Source organism: Solanum lycopersicum, chromosome 12, assembly GCF_036512215.1.
Source record: "Solanum lycopersicum chromosome 12, SLM_r2.1".
NCBI lineage: Eukaryota > Viridiplantae > Streptophyta > Magnoliopsida > Solanales > Solanaceae > Solanum > Solanum lycopersicum.
This window is the reverse complement of record NC_090811.1, coordinates 10,891,773-10,911,423: the sequence shown is the minus strand read 5'-3', so window position 1 is coordinate 10,911,423 and position 19,651 is coordinate 10,891,773. Positions and strand designations below refer to the sequence as shown.

The following is a 19,651-nucleotide window of genomic DNA, read 5'->3' as shown; positions in this document are numbered from 1 at the left end:
TCTCCAACACCCTCCTCTAGTGTTACAGCAGCAACATCCACTACAAAAAAACACTTAAAATCTGGGGGTTAAAATTACATATTCCAGAGGTCAGTAACCCCCGCAACTTAGTTTTATGACAGTTGCAGAAACTCCTACAATTAGGTGTGCCACAATTATGTTGCAGGGGTTTTTTTCCAACCCCTGGTACCAGTAGCGGGGGTTTGCTAACGGGGGTTTTGAACCCACAAATTGATAATTGCACAAATTCAAGGATTTTGAACCCCAACAATTTATATACTCTGGGAGTCAAAAACCCCACGATTCATGAATTATACATTAAAACTAACAAGAGTTTTAACTCCTGCTATTTATGAAATGTATCTTTTTTAAAAAATTTGCTGGAAATTAAATATTCAAATTTAAATAATAATACTAATTAATTAACATAGACAAATATAAAAGGGCATATTAGTATATGAAATAACACAATAGTTCACCACAAAAGCATGTCATAAAGTGTACTATTAGTTCTACAAACTTAATTGGAACATGTTATTCACTTCAACCATATTATTACAAGAAACTTTCAATCACTACAAAAACTTACTTGAACTTCAAATCACTACAAAAAATTGTTTAAACTTTAGATCACTAGCATCCAAACTCAAGAAAGGATCTACAGTTGTTCATGAAACTTCAGCGGGGTTCACTACGATTACTATCACTAACATCACCTGGCTGCAAAGGAAAATACACATGTAAGTGACTTCATCCAAACTCAAGACTTTTACTCCGATAAAATATGAAATAATGTAAGCTAACACTAAGCATGTGAACAACAATACTAAATTCACTACTATGAAACTAAATACCAATGCCACTCATTAACAAATAGGAGATGTAATCATCCAATTTGCTTAGAGATATGAATTGTCTTTGCAAGTACAACAAGACCAAGCAATTCAGATGAGTTTATGCGGAAATACTCCTAGCATGATTGCATTTAAGGATATCAAAATCACAAATCCTAAAACGGATTCGACCTCAACAAATAACAATAGTAGTACATATCTGCATATGTGCAAATATGCATACGTACAATAGCTATTTTTTTTCTTTCTTGCCTTCTGACAGTACCTGGATCAACTTATGCAAACTTGACTATTTCACCGAGTACTTGCTAACCTCTGCCTACCAAGACTTTGGGAATGAGAAGAAATCACCTAATGTTTCTTGTCTCTATTGACATTTGAACCCTAATTTCCAATGATTTCCTCCCCCCTCCCCCAATCGACCAGTAGACCACACTATTGGGTGCACACATAAGCATAGCTATCTAATTGCATAAAGCACCAACAAGAAGGAGCAGAAAGTCCAAAGGGTTACACACATCCTATGATTTACCTGATGTTACTCGGCATGCTAAGGAAAAGAAGTCAACAACAAGAACAATGCAAAGTAAATACGAACTTGTCGTTTAGACGCCAGAAGAAAACTCTTCATGGACTATAAATTAGGTTGTTGTGTATTTCCATAAGAGTACATAATGTTGCACAAGAAGCTCAAAAGGAAAATCATCTCCATTTACAAATATTGGACAGTAAAGGCCAATTTGCTGCACATTATGCACTAGGAGTAGCCATGCAAATGTAGAATTGTTTTTCAATTAGCATTTGATGCACTAGCATTTGTTTTTCAATTAGCATTTGATGTAAACTAAACGAACAAATCTGATATATAAATAACGTCATTGAAGAAGAGAGAATGTAAACGTTATATTTACCATTGTAGTAGTAGGAGCAAATAACCCTACAAATTGTTTTGGTAATGCCCCTTCTTTCATTATCATATATGACTTGAAAGCAGCCATCATTTGAATGTGAGAATTCAACAATTTATTGTAGTTCTCCTAGCAATTGGATGGACATGAAACACTCGAAGCATTCATACCGCTGAATCGAGGTCTTGCTTGTTTAAAAAATCTAGTGGGAACAACTCCTAATCCCAAACACCTTACCCTTCCAGAGTGCTCTTTTCCTAGAATTTTTCCAACTGCATCATCTGGCGATATTATAGACTCATCCACAGTGCTTTGACTCATAGTTTGCTGAATTTTTTCCCGAGTATAGTACACACACAGAACACTTTATCAAAATTTGAAAAAGTAATTGAGAACAAACATGTATTACCTAAATATAATCAAAGTGCATTCACATATTCCTGAGTTAGGAATTCCTTTACTCCTGAGTTTAGCATTCATAAAACAAGCAAAGTACATGCATATATTCAATCCAAGTGAGAGATAATTAGTGAGACATAATTTTAAATCATTTACTCAAGCAAGGATTTTAAATCACTTCAAAATGACAGCACACTATACTAAACAAGGCACCATCAAACTGATTTGAACAATAGCAATGACGAAAATATTAACAGAGAATCTCAGGTTTAAAATAAATAAGAGACTAAACATAAATTGCTTGACTTAACTTGTTAATAGAATAGGGACAGACTTGACACAACCAAGGAACTGGAGTGCTATTATTTCCCCCATTAACTAACTTACACAGATAACTTTTGCTGCTTCATTTATATATGCTCCATCTACATTCTTATGAGTAGCAAGATAAAGTTCTGCTCGTCCAGGCATTTGACCGGTCTCAGCCATCTATAAGCAAAACAATCAACTTAGAATAACTTAACTAATTAAACATAATTACAAAATAAGTCATCTTAATAACTAAATAAAATGAAAAGAACTAAAATCTTTGACCATTTCAGCCCTTCTTCTAGAGTTAGCTTTGGATCCACCTGTGTGTGGAATGATTTGTTTCTTTCGACTTTCAGCATTTCTGTTGCACATTTCCTAACAAAAAAGATACACGAAATTCAATCATTAGAAATTAATTATATGACTACACATACTACTTAAAATAATTAAATATATAGCTGTGTTTCTTTTTTATAACGATAATTAACATAATAAGTCCACTGATCTCTTGGAATTCCAGGTGGAACATTATCCATAATCTGAGTTTTGCTTTTAGGTGGATCACTGAACACTTTCCATATGTCCAACCTATTTGCACTCCACTTCTTTGAAATACAGTTATAAACATATCATCGAGCAGCTAAGTTGGTTGTCAAAAAAAAAAATCGAGGCTTCAATAATAAACACTAGTTAGCTTACCTATTAAATTTAAATATAAAGATTCGAGAAAAGAATATAAGTATAGTATTTAGAATATAGAGTTTATACCACTATGATTTGATCAAAGACGCCATCGAAGTATGACATAGGCATATTTGGCCATTTGTCAAAGTGCATTGGAAATAAGGACGAATCAGCAGCTAAAATTCCACAAAAACCAGAAAGAAGGGGTTGTGCTTCTCCAAATGGAAAATCCAGGTAGTCAAAATTGACAACAATACGATCTTCTCCAGATAAATTTAGCACTTCTTTGACTTTCACTTTGAGTTTTTTTTTGTTTCCTTCTGAATCTGGAATAGTGAAAATGATATAAAATGAAAACATGTTCAATTTTCCAACCAATCATCAAGACATTGAGGGAAAACCAAGAAACTTGTATTTTTTTCACTTTATGATTAAAATGAAGGGAGTAGGTAGAAAAGAAGATGAAAAGTGAGGGGAAAAATAGGACAAGCCCCTCTAACAAGAAGAAGAAAAACAAGACAAATGGAGATGAAGAAAAAAAGATGAAAAAGAAAGCAGAAGTGTAAATTTTACCTATTGCTTCTACCGTCCAATACTTCGTAGACTCACGTCCAACAACACGCTTCTTAAATGATTTTGGTTGTGATTCGTCCTGACTTGATGAAGTCGAATGTGATACAGCCTGATTTGAGGAAATAGACTGTGATGCAGCCTGAGTTGACTGAACCGGCTGTGATGTAGCCTGAACTGAGGAAGTCATCTGTTTTTTCGCCTGAACTGATGAAATCGATTGTGATGTGGTTGGTTGTGCGTTGGGCTGAACTGACAATGTAGGTTTTGTTTGAACTGAGTTTTGCAAGTTCTGCCAGCGCTTGGTCTTTGCCATTTCTACAATAAACCAAAGATAAGATAAATCAGAAATTCTTTAAAAAAATACTGTTATTGCAATACTTGTAAAGATTACTGGTTCATCCAGTTATAAGACTGCAGATTTTCATAAGAAATTTGTATCCACATCCATACACACATGAAAAGTTCAAATCTTAATAAAAGAGTGATGTGATTAGCATATACAAATAGTTTTTCCTTTACACCAAAACTAAAAAGCATGCTATGTGTGTTCAGGCATATGCTCCTATGTTGAGATTTGGACATTTCCATAATCAACATCGAAAAAAATTTCAAATTCTTGTTGTTGGTAGGGCTCATTCTCAAATATCTCTTCTTTATCAACTTGTCCCATGTCAAACACATCTCTTGGTTGTAAATGTATAGCTACACTCCATTCTTTATCTGTTTCATCATCAACATAGAAAACCATATTTGCTTGTGATGCTTCAATGTAAGGATCATCATCCTCACGATCACCGGTGTGAATCAATTTAGAAAAATTGACACAATTAAAGTTCCAAACATCTCTTCCAACTTCCCATAATATGGCAAATCTGCTTGCCTCTATCTCGAGTAGTGTCAGCCCACTTGCATTTGAAAAGCACAACCCTGAAATTTCCATAATAGTTAAGCTCAATAATATCTTCCAACTTCCCATAATATGGCAAATCTGTTTGTCTTGCATTTCTATCAGCACTAGATGCAACGCAAGAAGTGTTAGACATAAGAAAAACTCCACTATTTTGAGTTTTCAATCCTTGTTCTCTTGACACAGTTCAAAATTTGAACCCATTAATGTTATAAGCAGTGAATCTTCTTGCATATGGCACTGGACCTTGTGCTAAAAACTTTATATCATCAGAGATTGTGTCTTCTATATCTGGATTCAATAACTGGATTCACCCACACTTCTTTGTCTATTTTTTTTCTTTTTCTTTTTATTTTATCATTCAACTTTTCTTGTCTTCCAAATGTAACATTAATATTTGTCACTTGTTGCAAAATATCAAATCAAGATAACTTTTTTTTGGGGGGGGGGGGTTTCTTTCTTCTACAGTTCCATCAAAATGATTCCTCATTAATCTGAATTTATGATTTCTTGCCAAAAATCGACGATGACCAACAAAGCACCACTTTCTACTATGAGTAAGTCGACAAGTTTTCATGTCAAAATTACAAGATGGACATGCAAAACCGGTATATGTGTTCCAACCAGATAAGATACCGAGTCCCGAAAAATCACTAATTGTCCACATAAAAGCTGCCCACATTCTAAAAATTTCATTCTTTGATGAATCAAAAGTCTGTACACCTTCACTCCACAACTCATTCAACTCCTTAATAAGTGGTTGTAAGTATACATCTATGTTATTTCCCACCATTCGTGGACCTGGAATGATCATTGATAGAATAGAATTTGGTTGTTTCATGCACAACCAAGGTGGTAGGTTATATGGAACCAAAATTACAGGCCAAATGCTATTATTAGTACTCATCGCTCCAAAGGGATTGAAACCATCACTAGCTAACCCTAATCGAACATTTCGAGATTCAAAAGCCAATTTTGGATAAGTTGTATCAAATCTCTTCCATGCCTCACCATATCTAGGATGCCTTAAAATACCATCTTTGTTACCACCATCCGTATGCCACCTCATATGTTCTGCCATCTTAAAGCACATGAACAGTCTTTGTAATCTTGGTTTTAATGGGAAGTAACGCAACATTTTTGCAGGTCTCTTTTTTTTCTTCTTACCCCTAGCAACCACTTTAATGTTTGTATTCTTCTCATCAAGCTTCCATCTCGAAGTATGACAATGCTTGCATGTTTCCTCATTAACATCATCTCCCAATACAACATGCAATCATTTGGACAAACATCAATCTTAACATAATCAAGACATAACTTGTTGATAGTTTTCTTAGCCTCATAAAAAGAATCAGGGATCTTTGCAAATTCAAAGGCATCCCTGAGTAGATCCAATATCATAATAATTCCTTTGTCACTTAGACTAGACAAACACTTTATGTGATATAACTTTAACAAAAACTCTAATTTTGAGTACTTAGACCCTTCATACAATTCTTCCCTTCCATCTTTGAGCAACTCAAAAAAGTCTTTGTCATATGATGTGGGTATATCCTTTAATATCTCTTCTTCTGTCACTATTTGCGATGGACCTACATCAAATCTCTCTTGCCTAAACCCATGAAATGCTTCGTCAATCAATAGTTCTACAGGATTTTTTGGAGGCAGTGTATCCTGAGTAAACTCTCTGCTTTTAGAATTTTGTAACACACTTGTTTCCCCATGCATAACCCAAATGACATAATATTGAGGAAATGGCTTGCAAATCAAATGATGAAATACTACCTCTCTAGTCTGCCATTTTCCAAAACAACATTGAGGACACGACATTTTATTCTATCTTCTATAGCTCTATTTTTAAAAGCAAATTCCAAAAACTGATTCAAACCACCAGATATTCCTTTGTGGTCCTTGGCATCCTAATCCAAGATTTATCCATCGAAAAAACAAAATTAGCAGACAATATCACCTATAAGATTTTCATGAGAAAATAATAAGGTTAGAGTGATATTTTAACAATTTTATGTATCAGCTAATGCAGAAATGGAGTATATGCAGAAATGGTCATAATGTTTTCTTTTTGCATGCCAAAATCGAAACATAATGAACACAGGAAGTGGATGTGATTTAGAGAACAACAATCTGAGAGAAAATGTGTATTTTTTCTCTATTTGAAAATTTTGGATTTTTCTCTCTGACGTCTTTTTTGATTATAAAAAAATGGCATACTTCTAAAATTTCAGAAAACTCAACATGAATTTTTATTCTTTTACCCTTCAGAAAATTTTTTATTAGTGTCTTTGAATATTCTTTACATATGCTTATAAGTTAGAAAGCCCAACATTTTATGGTTTCATCATATTCTTGATATTGCATATGAGAAACCAGAACTGCTGTGAGGTAAAAACTTATAAGCATAGATTGACTGTCAATTACTAAAAGTGGTGTATGGAGGCTCATATTCTTACAGAATATATGACCCTCAAATGAGCCAATTCTAGAGCATTTCAATAAGACTATAGTTCGTCGTCTGCTTTGGTAATGTCTATGAAGAAAAATGTAGACTCCAAACTCCTTCTTTACAGTGATATTACAGAAGATTTGACATTGTACAACATGATATAAGATGCACTGTGTTTTGATAGGTTAACTAGTATACCACAAACTTGGTCCAAAATCTCTGAATTGCTAAAAGATTGCAACTAGAACTTCTAACCGGTTATATGTAACATTCATCTACAGAAGTTTCTGTGCCCTTCCTCTGTGTCTTCAGATTCTCCTTGTTCAGAATAAGTCCCATTTGTCAGTCTCCAATAAGATAGGTCTGATACAAGGAAACATCTGAATGCAAACAGAAGGCATAATTTCTTATCTACCTCTATATTTGCCTTTCATCATGACCTTGCTTCTGCTTCTTGAGAGACCTCAAGTTCAGGATTAATTGAAATAGAAACTGTTTAAGGTGCAAAAGGTACTGCAAGAGACGGAATGGTACAAGGATTTGGACGCGGTGTTCTTAACTAGCAGTATCAGTCATCTTTCCCTCAAATAAGTTGCAGAGATTGGCTTGAAACATCACAGGCAAACATAGAAGACTACACAAGGTCACTCCTATGAGATAGACTTTATCAACTAATACAAGAATACAACAATCAGACTGTTCCAACATCGTCATTAATAGATATTACCCCACCCCCATCTCTAATAAGAGTATTTACACCAATTTGAAACATTTCTAACTCTGTTAAACCAACCATTAGAGGTAGAATGGTGAAATAGAGTTTCCCACTAACAAAGAAAGAATTTTTTCAAATCATCAAATCACTTTTAGAAGCCAACTGCAGGTAAGTGTCTATGCCCAGCATAGTTCGTAACTTAAGAAAAGTGAGGAAAAACTTTTTCTAACCAGTCAAATTATATTTACAATGTTAAGTAGATAAAACTGAAATTCGTAATGAATAATACACATATTCATCCTTCTCATTGAGCTTTGGGCAACATGTAAAAATCAACCCAACTTCGAATTTATCAAATGCCCCATATTTCAATCAGCCACCAGAGTCAAAAAGCATAGGCATTTCACAGAGTCAATTTTGAACTGATCATAATTTGAAATTCATGCCAATGAAAGAGAAGAGACATTTTCTCTATCTGTAACAACTTGTTTAGTTGGTTCGAGCAGTAGAGCTATTTTTGATAAAAACTGACTGGGTCGACGGATCACGCGACGGACCGTCATGGTCACGACGGACCGTGATGGACTCCGTCGTCCCATACTTGTGTAATTTCTTCTGCTGCTCTCCTCATTACCCTCGACAACAAGTAGGACGAACCGTCATAGGCACGACGGTCCGTCGAGGGTCCTCGTTCCAAAACACTTCAACTCTGAAATCTGAGTACTGGGATCGACTCTCTGAAATTCACGACGGAACTGCAGCACGAACCGTCGTAGATACGACGGACCGTTACAAGTTGTGTAACCTCACTACTAAATTTAACTCTCTGAACTTTGTGACGGACCTGCAATACGGACCGTCATAGATATGACGGACCATCACAAGCTGTGTAACTCAACCCTGGGTCGGATTTCCGCTAAAATTTAAATGGGTGTTTTGGCCTAATCTTGATTATAATTATGAAATTAGTGGGTAAGTTCAATAATTTATTTACTTAGGGGTTAAAGAAGATAATAGGGAAATAAATAGTGGGTTACTTTTATCATAATGGATTATATGATAATTAGGGTAAAAGAAAAAGAATCTGCAGAAGAAAAATAAAAAGAACATAAAGGGAGAACGAGCGAGAGAGAGAGAGAACGAAGAAGAAAGCATGTGACTTAGACTTCAGATTGGAAAGGTTCAAAGGCATTGGGGAGGTAGCTTGCTTGATCACGATTCTTCGGTGGAGGTAGGTTATGGTTTATTTCTATATGATAGATAAACTCTAAATAGCGATCAATATGTATTGGGTGGTATTGTAAAGTCTTCTATGTACTTGATTATGTGATTGTATGTTTTGATTGTATAGTTGTGGTTGGTTAGAATGATGAGATTGTTGAAACTTCAATCTTAAATCCTCTCTATTACGATGACGCCTTGACATAAAGAAGACTTGATGAAATAAAATAATGAGATAAATGGATCGGAGTGTCACGTTCCGACACGTATTAGGGGATCGGAGTGTCACGTTCCAACAAAATAATAATAAAGAGAAGGAATCTTGAATTAGGTTAATATGCTCAAATTTGAAGAACCTATTTCCCAAATGAGTATGGTGTGGAGGCTTGAGTCCTCATAGGTGTGCTTGGTGTTGTTGCCAATGCTTCTTGTACTTGTTGCTTGTCACCTGTTAAGTATTGTGGTTGATTTTATATTATTATTCAGTATATATTGCTTTCTATTTTGAGTTGGCGGATGATACCTACTCAGTACGTGTTCCTTGTACTAACCCCTACTTGTATTTTCTTCTTGTTGTTTTGTTGAGTGTAGTAAGTGCACCATCGACTTCGACTCGCCCTCAACTCTAGACAGTCTCCAGCACATCAGATTTCAGGGTGAGCTATTATTCCTAGCTCGGACTGGATTCTCTCCCTCCCGTCTTGATGTCTTTGAAGTTCAGACATGGACCTTTTTTTTTTACTTATTTTAGCTTCTTAAATACTCTAAGATTTAGGAATTTGAGGATAGATGTTCTTGATGTGATGATTCCATATTTTGGGATTAATAAATATTAAACTTTAGAAGTTTATTTAATTGATTACGTTAATAAGTTTTGGATCTTTCGCAGTATTTTTACTACTCATAATTGATATACTGGTAAATGTTGGGGTTTAGATTTGTTGGTTCGCTCACCTAGGAAGATAAGTGTGGGTGCCACTCGCGGCTCGTTTTGGGTCGTGACAAACATTCTATCAGAGCGTTAGGTTTGTTGGTCTCATCACACAAGAACGAGTCTAGTAGAGTCTTGAGGAACGGTAGGGGGACGCCCTTACTTTTCTTTGAGAGGCTATAGGACTTTAGGAAAACTCCATTCTTTCTTTCTTTCGTGCTATTACTTGGATCCAATTGGTAGCTAGGTGATAAAAATTGGTATCTGACATCCTCACTCTATTTCGCAGATGGTTAGAGCTAGAGCAACAACTGTACCAACACCAACACCGGCAAGACAGGGTGCGACTGAGCCAACCATTGGGGCTGTAGCTCGAGGAGGAGAAGTGGCAAGAGGCCGTGGTAGAGGTCGCAGGAGAACGCCCTCTAGGGGTAGAGGACAAACACCTGGTTCAGCTAGTAATAGGGCGATGACTCCTCTAACGACTGATGATGTAGTGAGAGAGGGTAAAGAAGGGGAAAACGAGCAGGTTCAAGATGAGGAATTACCACCCCAGCCTACCCCAGAGATGATTAACCAGGTCTTACTTATCTTAGCGGGTTATCTGATCAGGGCCAGACACCTCCAGTGTTTTCTGCACCAGCACCTCAGGTTCCAGGAGTACAACATGCAGCTGCTGTGGCTCCCCTCATGGATGCCTCATTGGAAGCAGGCACGTTTCCTCGATTGACTACAGGGTCTATAATGACGAGTGATCAGCATGAAATTTTCACTACATTCTTAAAGTTGAAACCTCCAGTCTTCAAAGGTGTTGAATCTGAGGATGCCTATGATTTTCTGGTTGATTGTCATGAGCTGCTACATAAGATGGACATAGTAGAACGATACGGTGTTGAGTTTGTGACCTACCAGTTTCAGGGGAATGCCATAATGTGGTGGCGGTCGTATGTTGAGTGTCAACCAGCACAGGCACCACCTATGACTTGGGCATCATTCTCTAGCTTATTTATGGAGAAGTATATACCCCGGACTTTGAGGGACAAGAGGAGAGATGAGTTCCTGAGCCTAGAGCAAGGCAGGATGTTTGTTACTGCTTGTGAGGCTAAATTTCGTGCACTATCGAGGTATGCCACCCAGCTTTACTTCAGTCCACAAGAGCGGATTCACCGTTTTGTGAAAGGATTGAGGTCAGATTTGTAGATCCCAGCCTTACAGATAGCTGCTGCAGCAAAATCCTTTCAGGAAGTGGTTGATTTTGTGATAGAAGTGGAGGGGGTGAAGCCAGACGACTTCACCATGGTGTCGACATCTAAGAAGTTCCGTAAGGGAGGTTAGTTTAGTGGTTCTTACTCCAGAGGGCAGAGTTCAGGAGGTTACCCAGCCCGTTCTATTCAGTCTTCACTACAGGCTGTAGCTGGGGGTCCATCGCAGACCAGTCAGCATTTTTTTGAGTTTGGATGTTATCCCTAGACTTCGTCATTCTCACAAATACCTATGCTTGACTCCAGGAATTATTATGGGTGTGGAGAGACTGGACATATTAGGAAATATTGTCCAAAACAGAGTTACAAACCCCCAATAGCTAGAGGTAGAGGTGGTCATGGTAGGGGCCGCCATTCTGGAGGACGTGGTGGCCAAGGTAATGGTGGTAATCAAATCAGTCAGGGTGGCGGGCAAGTTGGAACTACTGCAGCACAACATGGTAGGGGCAACGGGCAGACAGGTGATAGGGCCCATTGTTATGCTTTCCTCGGGAGGTCTGAAGTAGAGACATCTGATGCTGTTATCACAGGTAATCTTTTGGTCTGTGATTGCATGGCTTCTGTATTATTTGATCCTCGATCCACATTTTCATATGTATCTTCCTCCTTTGCTACTGGTCTTGATTTATATTGTGATTTGCTTAACATGCGTATTCGTGTCTCTACTCCTGTGGGTGAGTCTGTGATAGTTGAGAAGGTGTATAGGTCTTGTCTTGTGACTTTTGTGGGGAGCAATACTCATGTAGATTTGATTATTCTAGAGATGGTTCATTTCGATGTTATTCTGGGTATGACTTGGCTTTCTCAAAATTTTGCAATCTTTGATTGTAATGCTAAAACTGTGACATTGGCCAAGCCTTGGACAGATCCGCTAGTGTGGGAGGGTGACTATATTTCCACTCCAGTTCATATCATCTCTTTTCTTCGTGCTAAGAGAATGGTTAGTAAGGGTTGTTTAGCTTTCTTGGCACATCTCAGGGAAGATACTTCCCAAGTACCTTCGATTGAGTCTGTCTCGATAGTCCATGAGTTTCTATATGTGTTCCCTGCAGACCTTCCTGGTATGCCACAAGATAGGGATATTGATTTTTGTATTGATATGGAGCCGGGTACTCGCCCCATTTTCATACCCCCTTATAGAATGGCTCTAGCTGAGTTAAGGGACTTAAAGGCCCAACTTCAGGAGTTGTTAGGTAAAGGTTTTATTAGACCAAGTGCATCCCCTTGGGGTGCTCCTGTTTATTTGTGAAGAAGAAGGATGGATGTTTTCGGATGTGCATAGACTACAGGCAACTGAATAAGGTAACTATTAAGAACAAGTATCCTATTCCTCGCATTAATGATTTGTTCGATCAATTACAACGTGCTTGTACCTTCTCAAAAATTGATTTGAGATCTGGTTATCATCAATTGAAAATATGGGCAGCAGATGTGCCAAAGACTGCTTTTCAAACCAGGTATAAGCATTATGAATTCTTAGTAATGTCTTTTGGGCTTACGAATGCCCCGGCTACTTTCATGAGCCTGATGAACGGGATTTTTAAGCCATATCTGGATCTCTTTGTTATTAAATTTATTGATGATATACTGATATACTCAAAGAGCAGGAAAGAACATGAGGAGCATTCGAAAATTGTATTGGAATTGTTGAAGGAGGAAAGGCTTTATGCCAAATTCTCCAAGTGTGAGTTTTGGCTAGATTCAGTGTCCTTCTTGGGGCACGTGGTTTCTAAGGACGGAGTGATGGTGGATCCTTCTAAGATTGAAGCAGTGAAGAGTTGGGTAAGACCTACTAATGATACAGAGGTAAGGAGCTTTGTTGGTTTAGCTAGCTATTACCGTCGATTTGTCAAGGGATTCTCTTCTGTTGCTTCCCAATTGACAAATTTGACTAAGCAGAACGTTCCATTTGTATGGTCAGATGAATGTGAAGAAAGCTTCCAGAACCTCAAGACCTTGTTGACTACTGCACCAATTCTTACCTTGCCAGTAGAAGGTAAGAATTTCATTGTTTACTGTGATGCATCTTATTCTGGCTTGGGTGCAGTGCTAATGCAGGAGAGGAATGTAATTGCTTATGCTTCGAGGCAATTAAAAGTGCATGAACATAACTATCCGACCCATGATTTGGAGTTGGCTGCAGTTGTGTTTGCATTAAAGCAATGGAGACATTATCTATATGGGGTCAAGTGTGAAGTCTATACATATCATCGTAGTTTACAGTATGTTTTTACTCAGAAAGATTTGAATTTGAGGCATAAAAGGTGGATGGAACTACTGAAGGACTATGATATTACTATTTTGTATCACCCATGAAAAGCTAATGTTGTGGCAGATGCTTTAAGTAGGAAAGCAGGGAGCATGGGAAGTCTAGCCCACTTACAGGTTTCTAGACGCCCATTCGCTAGAGAGGTTCAGACTCTGGCTAATGACTTTATGAGGCTGGGAGTACTAGAGGAGGGAGGATTCTTGGCCTGTGTGGAGGCAAGATCTTCTTTTCTTGACAAGATTAAGGGAAAACAGGTTACCGATGAGAAGCTGAGCCAAATTCGAGATATGGTATTACGAGGAGAGTCTAAAGAGGCAATAATTGATGAGAAAGGCGTTTTAAGAATTAAGGGAAGGGTATGTGTGCCCCGTGTTGATAATTTGATTCACACTATTCTTACAGAGGCTCATAGTTCAAGGTACTCTATACATCCTGGTGCAACCAAGATGTATCGTGACCTAAAGAAACATTTTTGGTGGAGTACAATGAAGCGTGACATTGTTGATTTTGTTGCCCAGTGCCCAAATTGTCAGCAGGTAAAGTATGAACACCAGAGGCCCGGAGGAACACTTCAGAAAATGCCCATTCCTGAATGGAAATGGGAAAGAATTGCAATAGATTTTGTGGTTGGTCTTCCAAAGACATTGGGTAAGTTTGATTCTATGTGGGTAATTGTTGACAGATTAACTAAGTCTGCTCACTTCATTCTGGTCAAGGTGACTTACAATGCAGAGAAGTTAGCCAAACTCTATATCTCAGAAATTTTTCGATTGCATGGAGTTCCACTTTCCATCAAATCAGATAGAGGTACGCAATTTACTTATAAGTTTTGGAGAACATTACATGCTGAATTAGGTACTAGGTTGGATCTTAGTACTGCATTTCACCATCAGACCGATGGTCAGTCTGAGCGAACGATTCAGGTGTTGGAGGATATGTTTTGTGCATGTGTGATAGAATTTGGTGGTCATTGGTATAACTTCTTACCCTTAGCAGAGTTTTCATACAATAATAGCTATCACTCAAGTATTGATATGGCCCCATTTGAGGCACTGTATGGGAGGAGATGTAGGTCTCCCATTGGTTGGTTTGATGCATTTGAGGTGAGACCATGGGGTACCGATCTTTTGAGGGAATCGTTAGATAAAGTAAAATTCATTCAGGAGAAGCTTCTAGCAGCTTAGAATAGGTAGAAAGAATATGCAGATCAAAAGGTTAGGGACTTGGATTTTATGGAGCGTGAACAAGTCTTGCTAAAGGTTTCACCCATGAAAGGGTGATGCGGTTTGGGAAGCGAGGTAAGCTTATTCCGAGGTATATTAGTCCATTTGAAGTTTTGAAGCGCGTGGGGAAAGTGGCTTATGAATTGGCATTGCCTCCAGGACTCTCAGGATTGCACCCGGTATTTCATGTGTCTATGCTGAAAAAATACCATGGGGATGGAAACTACATTATTCGTTGGGATTCAGTTCTTCTTGATGAGAATTTGTCTTATGAGGAGGAGCCTGTTGCTATTTTAGATAGAGAGGTCCGCAAGTAGAGATCAAATGAGATTGCATCTATCAAGGTTCAGTGGAAGAATCGGCCAGTTGAAGAGTCCACTTGGGAGAATAAGGCTAATATGCAAGAAAGATATCCACATCTTTTTACAGATTCAGGTACTCTTTCTCGCTCTTGCTTTTCTTCCTGTGATCGTTCGAAGACGAACGATGGGTAAATTGGTATCTATTGTAACAACCTGTTTAGTCGGTTCGAGCAGTAGAACTATTATTGATAAAAATTGACTGGGTCGACGGATCACGCGACGGACAGTCATGGTCACGACGGACCGTGATGGACTCCGTCATCCCATACTTGTATAATTTCTTCTGCTGCTCTCCTCATTACCCTCGACAACAGGTAGGACGAACCGTCATAGGCATGACGGTGCATCGAGGGTCCTCGTTCCAAAATAGTTCAACTCTGAAATCTGGGTACTGGGATCGATTCTCTGAACTTCACGACGATACTACAGCACGAACCGTCGTAGATATGACGGACCGTCACAAGTTGCGTAACCTCACTACAGAATTTAACTCTCTGAACTTTGTGACGGACCTGCAGAACGGACCGTCATAGATACGACGGACCGTCACAAGCTGCGTAACTCAGCCCTGGGTCGGATTTCCGCTAAAATTTAAATGGGTGTTTTAGACTAATCATGATTATAATTATGAAATTAATGGGGTAAGTTCAATAATTTATTTACTTGGAGGTTAAAGATGATAATAGGGAAATAAATAGTGGGTTACTTTTATCATAATGGATTATATGATAATTAGGGTAAAAGAAAAAGAATCTGCAGAAGAAAAATAAAAAGAACAGAAAGGGAGAACAAGCGAGAGAGAGAGAGAACGAAAAAGAAAGCAAGTGACTTAGACTTCAGATTGGAAAGGTTCAAAGGCATTGGGGAGGTAGCTTGCTTGATCACGATTCTTCGGTGGAGGTAGGTTATGGTTTATCTCTATGTGATAGATAAACTCTAAATAGCGATCAATATGTATTGGGTGGTATTGTAAAGTCTTCTATGTACTTGATTGTGTGATTGTATGTTTTGATTGTACAGTTGTGGTTGGTTAGAATGATGAGATTGTTGAACCTTCAATCTTAAATCCTCTCTATTAAGATGACGCCTTGACATAAAGAAGACTTGATGAAATAAAATAATGAGATAAATGGATCGGAGTGTCACGTTCTGACACGATAATATTGGATCGGAGTGTCACGTTCCGACACGTATTAGGGGATCGGAGTGTCACATTCCGACATGTATTAGGGGATCGGAGTGTCACGTTCCGACACGTATTAGGGGATCGAAGTGTCACGTTCCGACACGGTATATGGGATCGGAGTGTCACGTTCCGACACGATAATAATAAAGAGAAGGAATCTTGAATTAGGTTAATATGCTCAAATTTGAAGAACCTATTTCCCAAATGAGTATGGTGTGGAGGCTTGAGTCCTCATAGGTTTGCTTGGATTTGTTGCCAATGGTTCTTGTACTTGTCACCTGTTAAGTATTGTGGTTGATTTTATATTATTATTCAATATACATTGCTTTCTATTTTGAGTTGGCCGATGATACCTACTCAGTACGTGTTCCTTGTACTGACCCCTACTTGTATTTTCTTCTTGTTATTTTGTGGAGTGCAGTAAGTGCACCATCGACTTCGACTCGCCCTCAACTCTATCCAGTCTCCAGCACATCAGATTTCAGGGTGAGCTATTATTCCTAGCTCGGACTGGATTCTCTCCCTCCCGTCTTGATGTCTTTGAAGTTCGAACATGAACCATTTTTTTTACTTATTTTAGCTTCTTAAATACTCTTAGATTTAGGAATTTGAGGATAGATGTTCTTGATGTGATGACTTCCAGATTTTGGGATTAATAAATATTAAACTTTAGAAGTTTATTTAATTGATTACGTTAATAAGTTTTGGATCTTCCGCAGTATTTTTACTACTCATAATTTATATACTGGTAAATGTTGGGGTTTAGATTTGTTGGTTCGCTCACCTAGGAGGATAAGTGTGGGTGTCACTCGCGGCTCGTTTTGGGTCGTGACACTATCACTGAAAGTTAAACAAGGACTTGGTTGTGTAGCTAAACTAACCTACCACAGTTAATAAAAAAAACATTTGCTGATAAGTGAAATCGAGGGCATATGTAGCAGCTAAACAAAGAGAAACTATATACACCTTATGCATAAACAAGGATTGACAGAGAAGACAAATTTTACAAAGAAACAAGCCACCTGTTAAGCAACACGATTGAGACAAGAATCTGTAGACACAAAATGCCTCGAAAAATTTGTCATTATTGCCAAACTTAGAACAAAATAAAACTTATTCTACCACAAAATACATGTTCAAATTTAATATTTTGAATTTTTCCTTCAAGACTAATACAACAATATTGACCTAATTTTACCTCCATGCATCTATACAAACAGCAAAAAAACAAGCTTACATAGTAAATACAAGCAATAATTTGTATAATTTGTGAAGATTCAGATGAGAAAATCCAAAAATATGAGGCTGGTTCATTATTCAAAGAGGTGATAAGTGGAAAACATTACCTTACAACACCTATCCCCTTTTGAATCTCGTGAGTAGCTGAAGTTTATAGAGCTGTGAGGAGACGCCGGAGGAGTGCGATGGTGACGACGGAGAAGTACCGCTAGACGTCGGAGGTGCTTGTGACAGTGAGAGAAGTGTGACAGTGAGAGAGATAATTTGGAAGTTTCCTAAAGTTGGGTTTATTTTGTGTTTTGCAATTTAAAGTAAAAATAACTTTTTATTAAATTATTTATTTCCAAAAGTTGTGAGTATTTGTATTTCATAAATAAAAAATATATATCTTATATTGTGAAATAAAAAATATATTCTGAAATAGCAAATGTTTAAACTCTCGGTATTTACTTAAATTTTTCTTTAGGGGTTTTAAATCCCGCTAAATATTTTTATTTTCCGTCAGCTATTAAACCCCCGTTATTTAATGTAATATGTGGGATTTGTAGCTAACCTCCGCTTTGAAACCCCCACGATTTAGGTGCTTTTTTGTAGTGATCAACAACCTCTTTTCGTTGTGTAGTTGTAACCATAGGAGAAGATACAGGCATATCAACCAACTCTCATTCGTATTGGGGGAACTTATGTATTTATATTTTTAAAAGTTCAATCATAAAATAAGTATTTTGAATCAAATAAATAAAAGGAGTTAATATATGGAATTTTTTTTCTTACTAGAGAAATATGAATATTGATAGGAGTGCATCCTATTTCCACACAATGGTTGATGTGAATGAGTACTTTTTCTGAGGCACCCGATCTTTTTTGTTGAACGTAGTCCTGACCATTCTAATTGATCACCATGTGTTTGATAGATCACCTAACACATCACACAGTCGCTTATGTGTGTGGTCGGTCTATCACCAAACACATATTAAACCGTTGAGACATGGTCCCAATATTCTCTGTTATCTCTGCTTCCTTTTGTTGTTTTGCTGTAGCAACAACAACAACAACCTCTTTGTCTTTTGCTACTTCTTTTTTGATTTATACTTCAAAACCTTCTTTTGGTGCTTGATCATTGGTAGATCCATCTTTTTTAAACCTTATAAGAGGATGTAATTGAGTTCCATGTAGGCCCAGATCAACAACTCATTGTATTGAGGAAATTACTGTATTTATATTTTTTGAGATGGGGGTTTAATCTAGACCCTTGAAGAGAGGAGGGAGGCAGAGAGAGGGTGAGGAGAAGAGAGAAAATTTTTTAGGTGTAGGAGTCTTTGAAATATAGAGATGGGGGTTTAATCTAGACCCTTGAATCAATTAATACGTAGGGTTAGAATTTAATTTTAGATTTATTGAAATAAATGGAAGAATGAGATTAATAGATGAAGTGTTGAAATTAGATTGGAATGTTCAAAATTGTGACAACATTGGCTAGAATTGAAATGAAAGAAGTGACTATAATTAAAATAAAATTGAAATTAGATAGGCTAGAATTGAAAGGAATTAGAATAAGTTAGGCTAGAATTTAAATAATTTTGAGGAAATTTAAAAAAAATGTTATTTAATAAAAATACTACATATATTAACATACTGAAAATCACTTGAATTTTAAAACATTCGACATTTATTAATAATTTTAAACTATATAAATAATATTTGCAATAAATTTATAAAGTAAACATACTAAAATATATAATTTTCATACAAAATCGACTGAAATTCTAATCTTAAAATAAACTTTAGAATATGTATTTAGCCGAATACATTCCTAAAAAATGGTTAAAGGTCGATCAAAATTGGGTGTAACACTTATGAGTGAGACCTCCTTACTTTCAGAGTACTTTAGTTTTATTATTTGTTAGTAGTAGTTCTTTTGAGGAGTTGTGGGTCCTGCCCCAATACTCATCTTTGTATAGTAGAGGCTTCATAAATATACAGTTTTGGAGATTCTTTCAATTTCAGATTTTTTATTTAAAACTTATGTTTCAAACTCAGTATATCTAATTCAGTTTTGAGATTTAGTAAATTATTTTTAAACACTTCTTCCAATTTGTTACTTGTGTATGCTTGAGTTAGTCTTCTACTTGTAGTCAGCCAGGA

At 37.1% G+C, this 19,651-nt stretch overlaps 1 protein-coding gene across 3 annotated transcripts; it reads right to left on the bottom strand.

Moving 5' to 3' along the window:
* Positions 1–456: 456 nt before the first annotated feature.
* On the bottom strand, positions 457–18,797 carry LOC104644876 (uncharacterized). 3 transcript variants are annotated; one of them, XM_069292565.1, is made up of 9 exons: positions 18,281–18,797; positions 17,614–17,730; positions 3,731–4,045; positions 3,242–3,483; positions 2,756–2,848; positions 2,549–2,650; positions 2,000–2,089; positions 1,766–1,891; positions 457–720 (listed from the first exon to the last, which is right to left on the bottom strand). In XM_069292565.1, exons 3-9 carry the CDS (start codon positions 4,041–4,043, stop codon positions 679–681), a joined length of 1,008 nt encoding a protein of 335 aa, XP_069148666.1. In that variant the 5' UTR covers positions 4,044–4,045; positions 17,614–17,730; positions 18,281–18,797; the 3' UTR covers positions 457–678. The 3 variants fall into 3 exon arrangements, with proteins under 3 accessions (XP_069148666.1, XP_069148665.1, XP_010314005.2); XM_069292564.1 differs by lacking the exon at positions 18,281–18,797 and having other exon boundaries at positions 17,614–17,890; XM_010315703.4 differs by lacking the exons at positions 17,614–17,730; positions 18,281–18,797 and having other exon boundaries at positions 3,731–4,582.
* Positions 18,798–19,651: the final 854 nt, after the last annotated feature.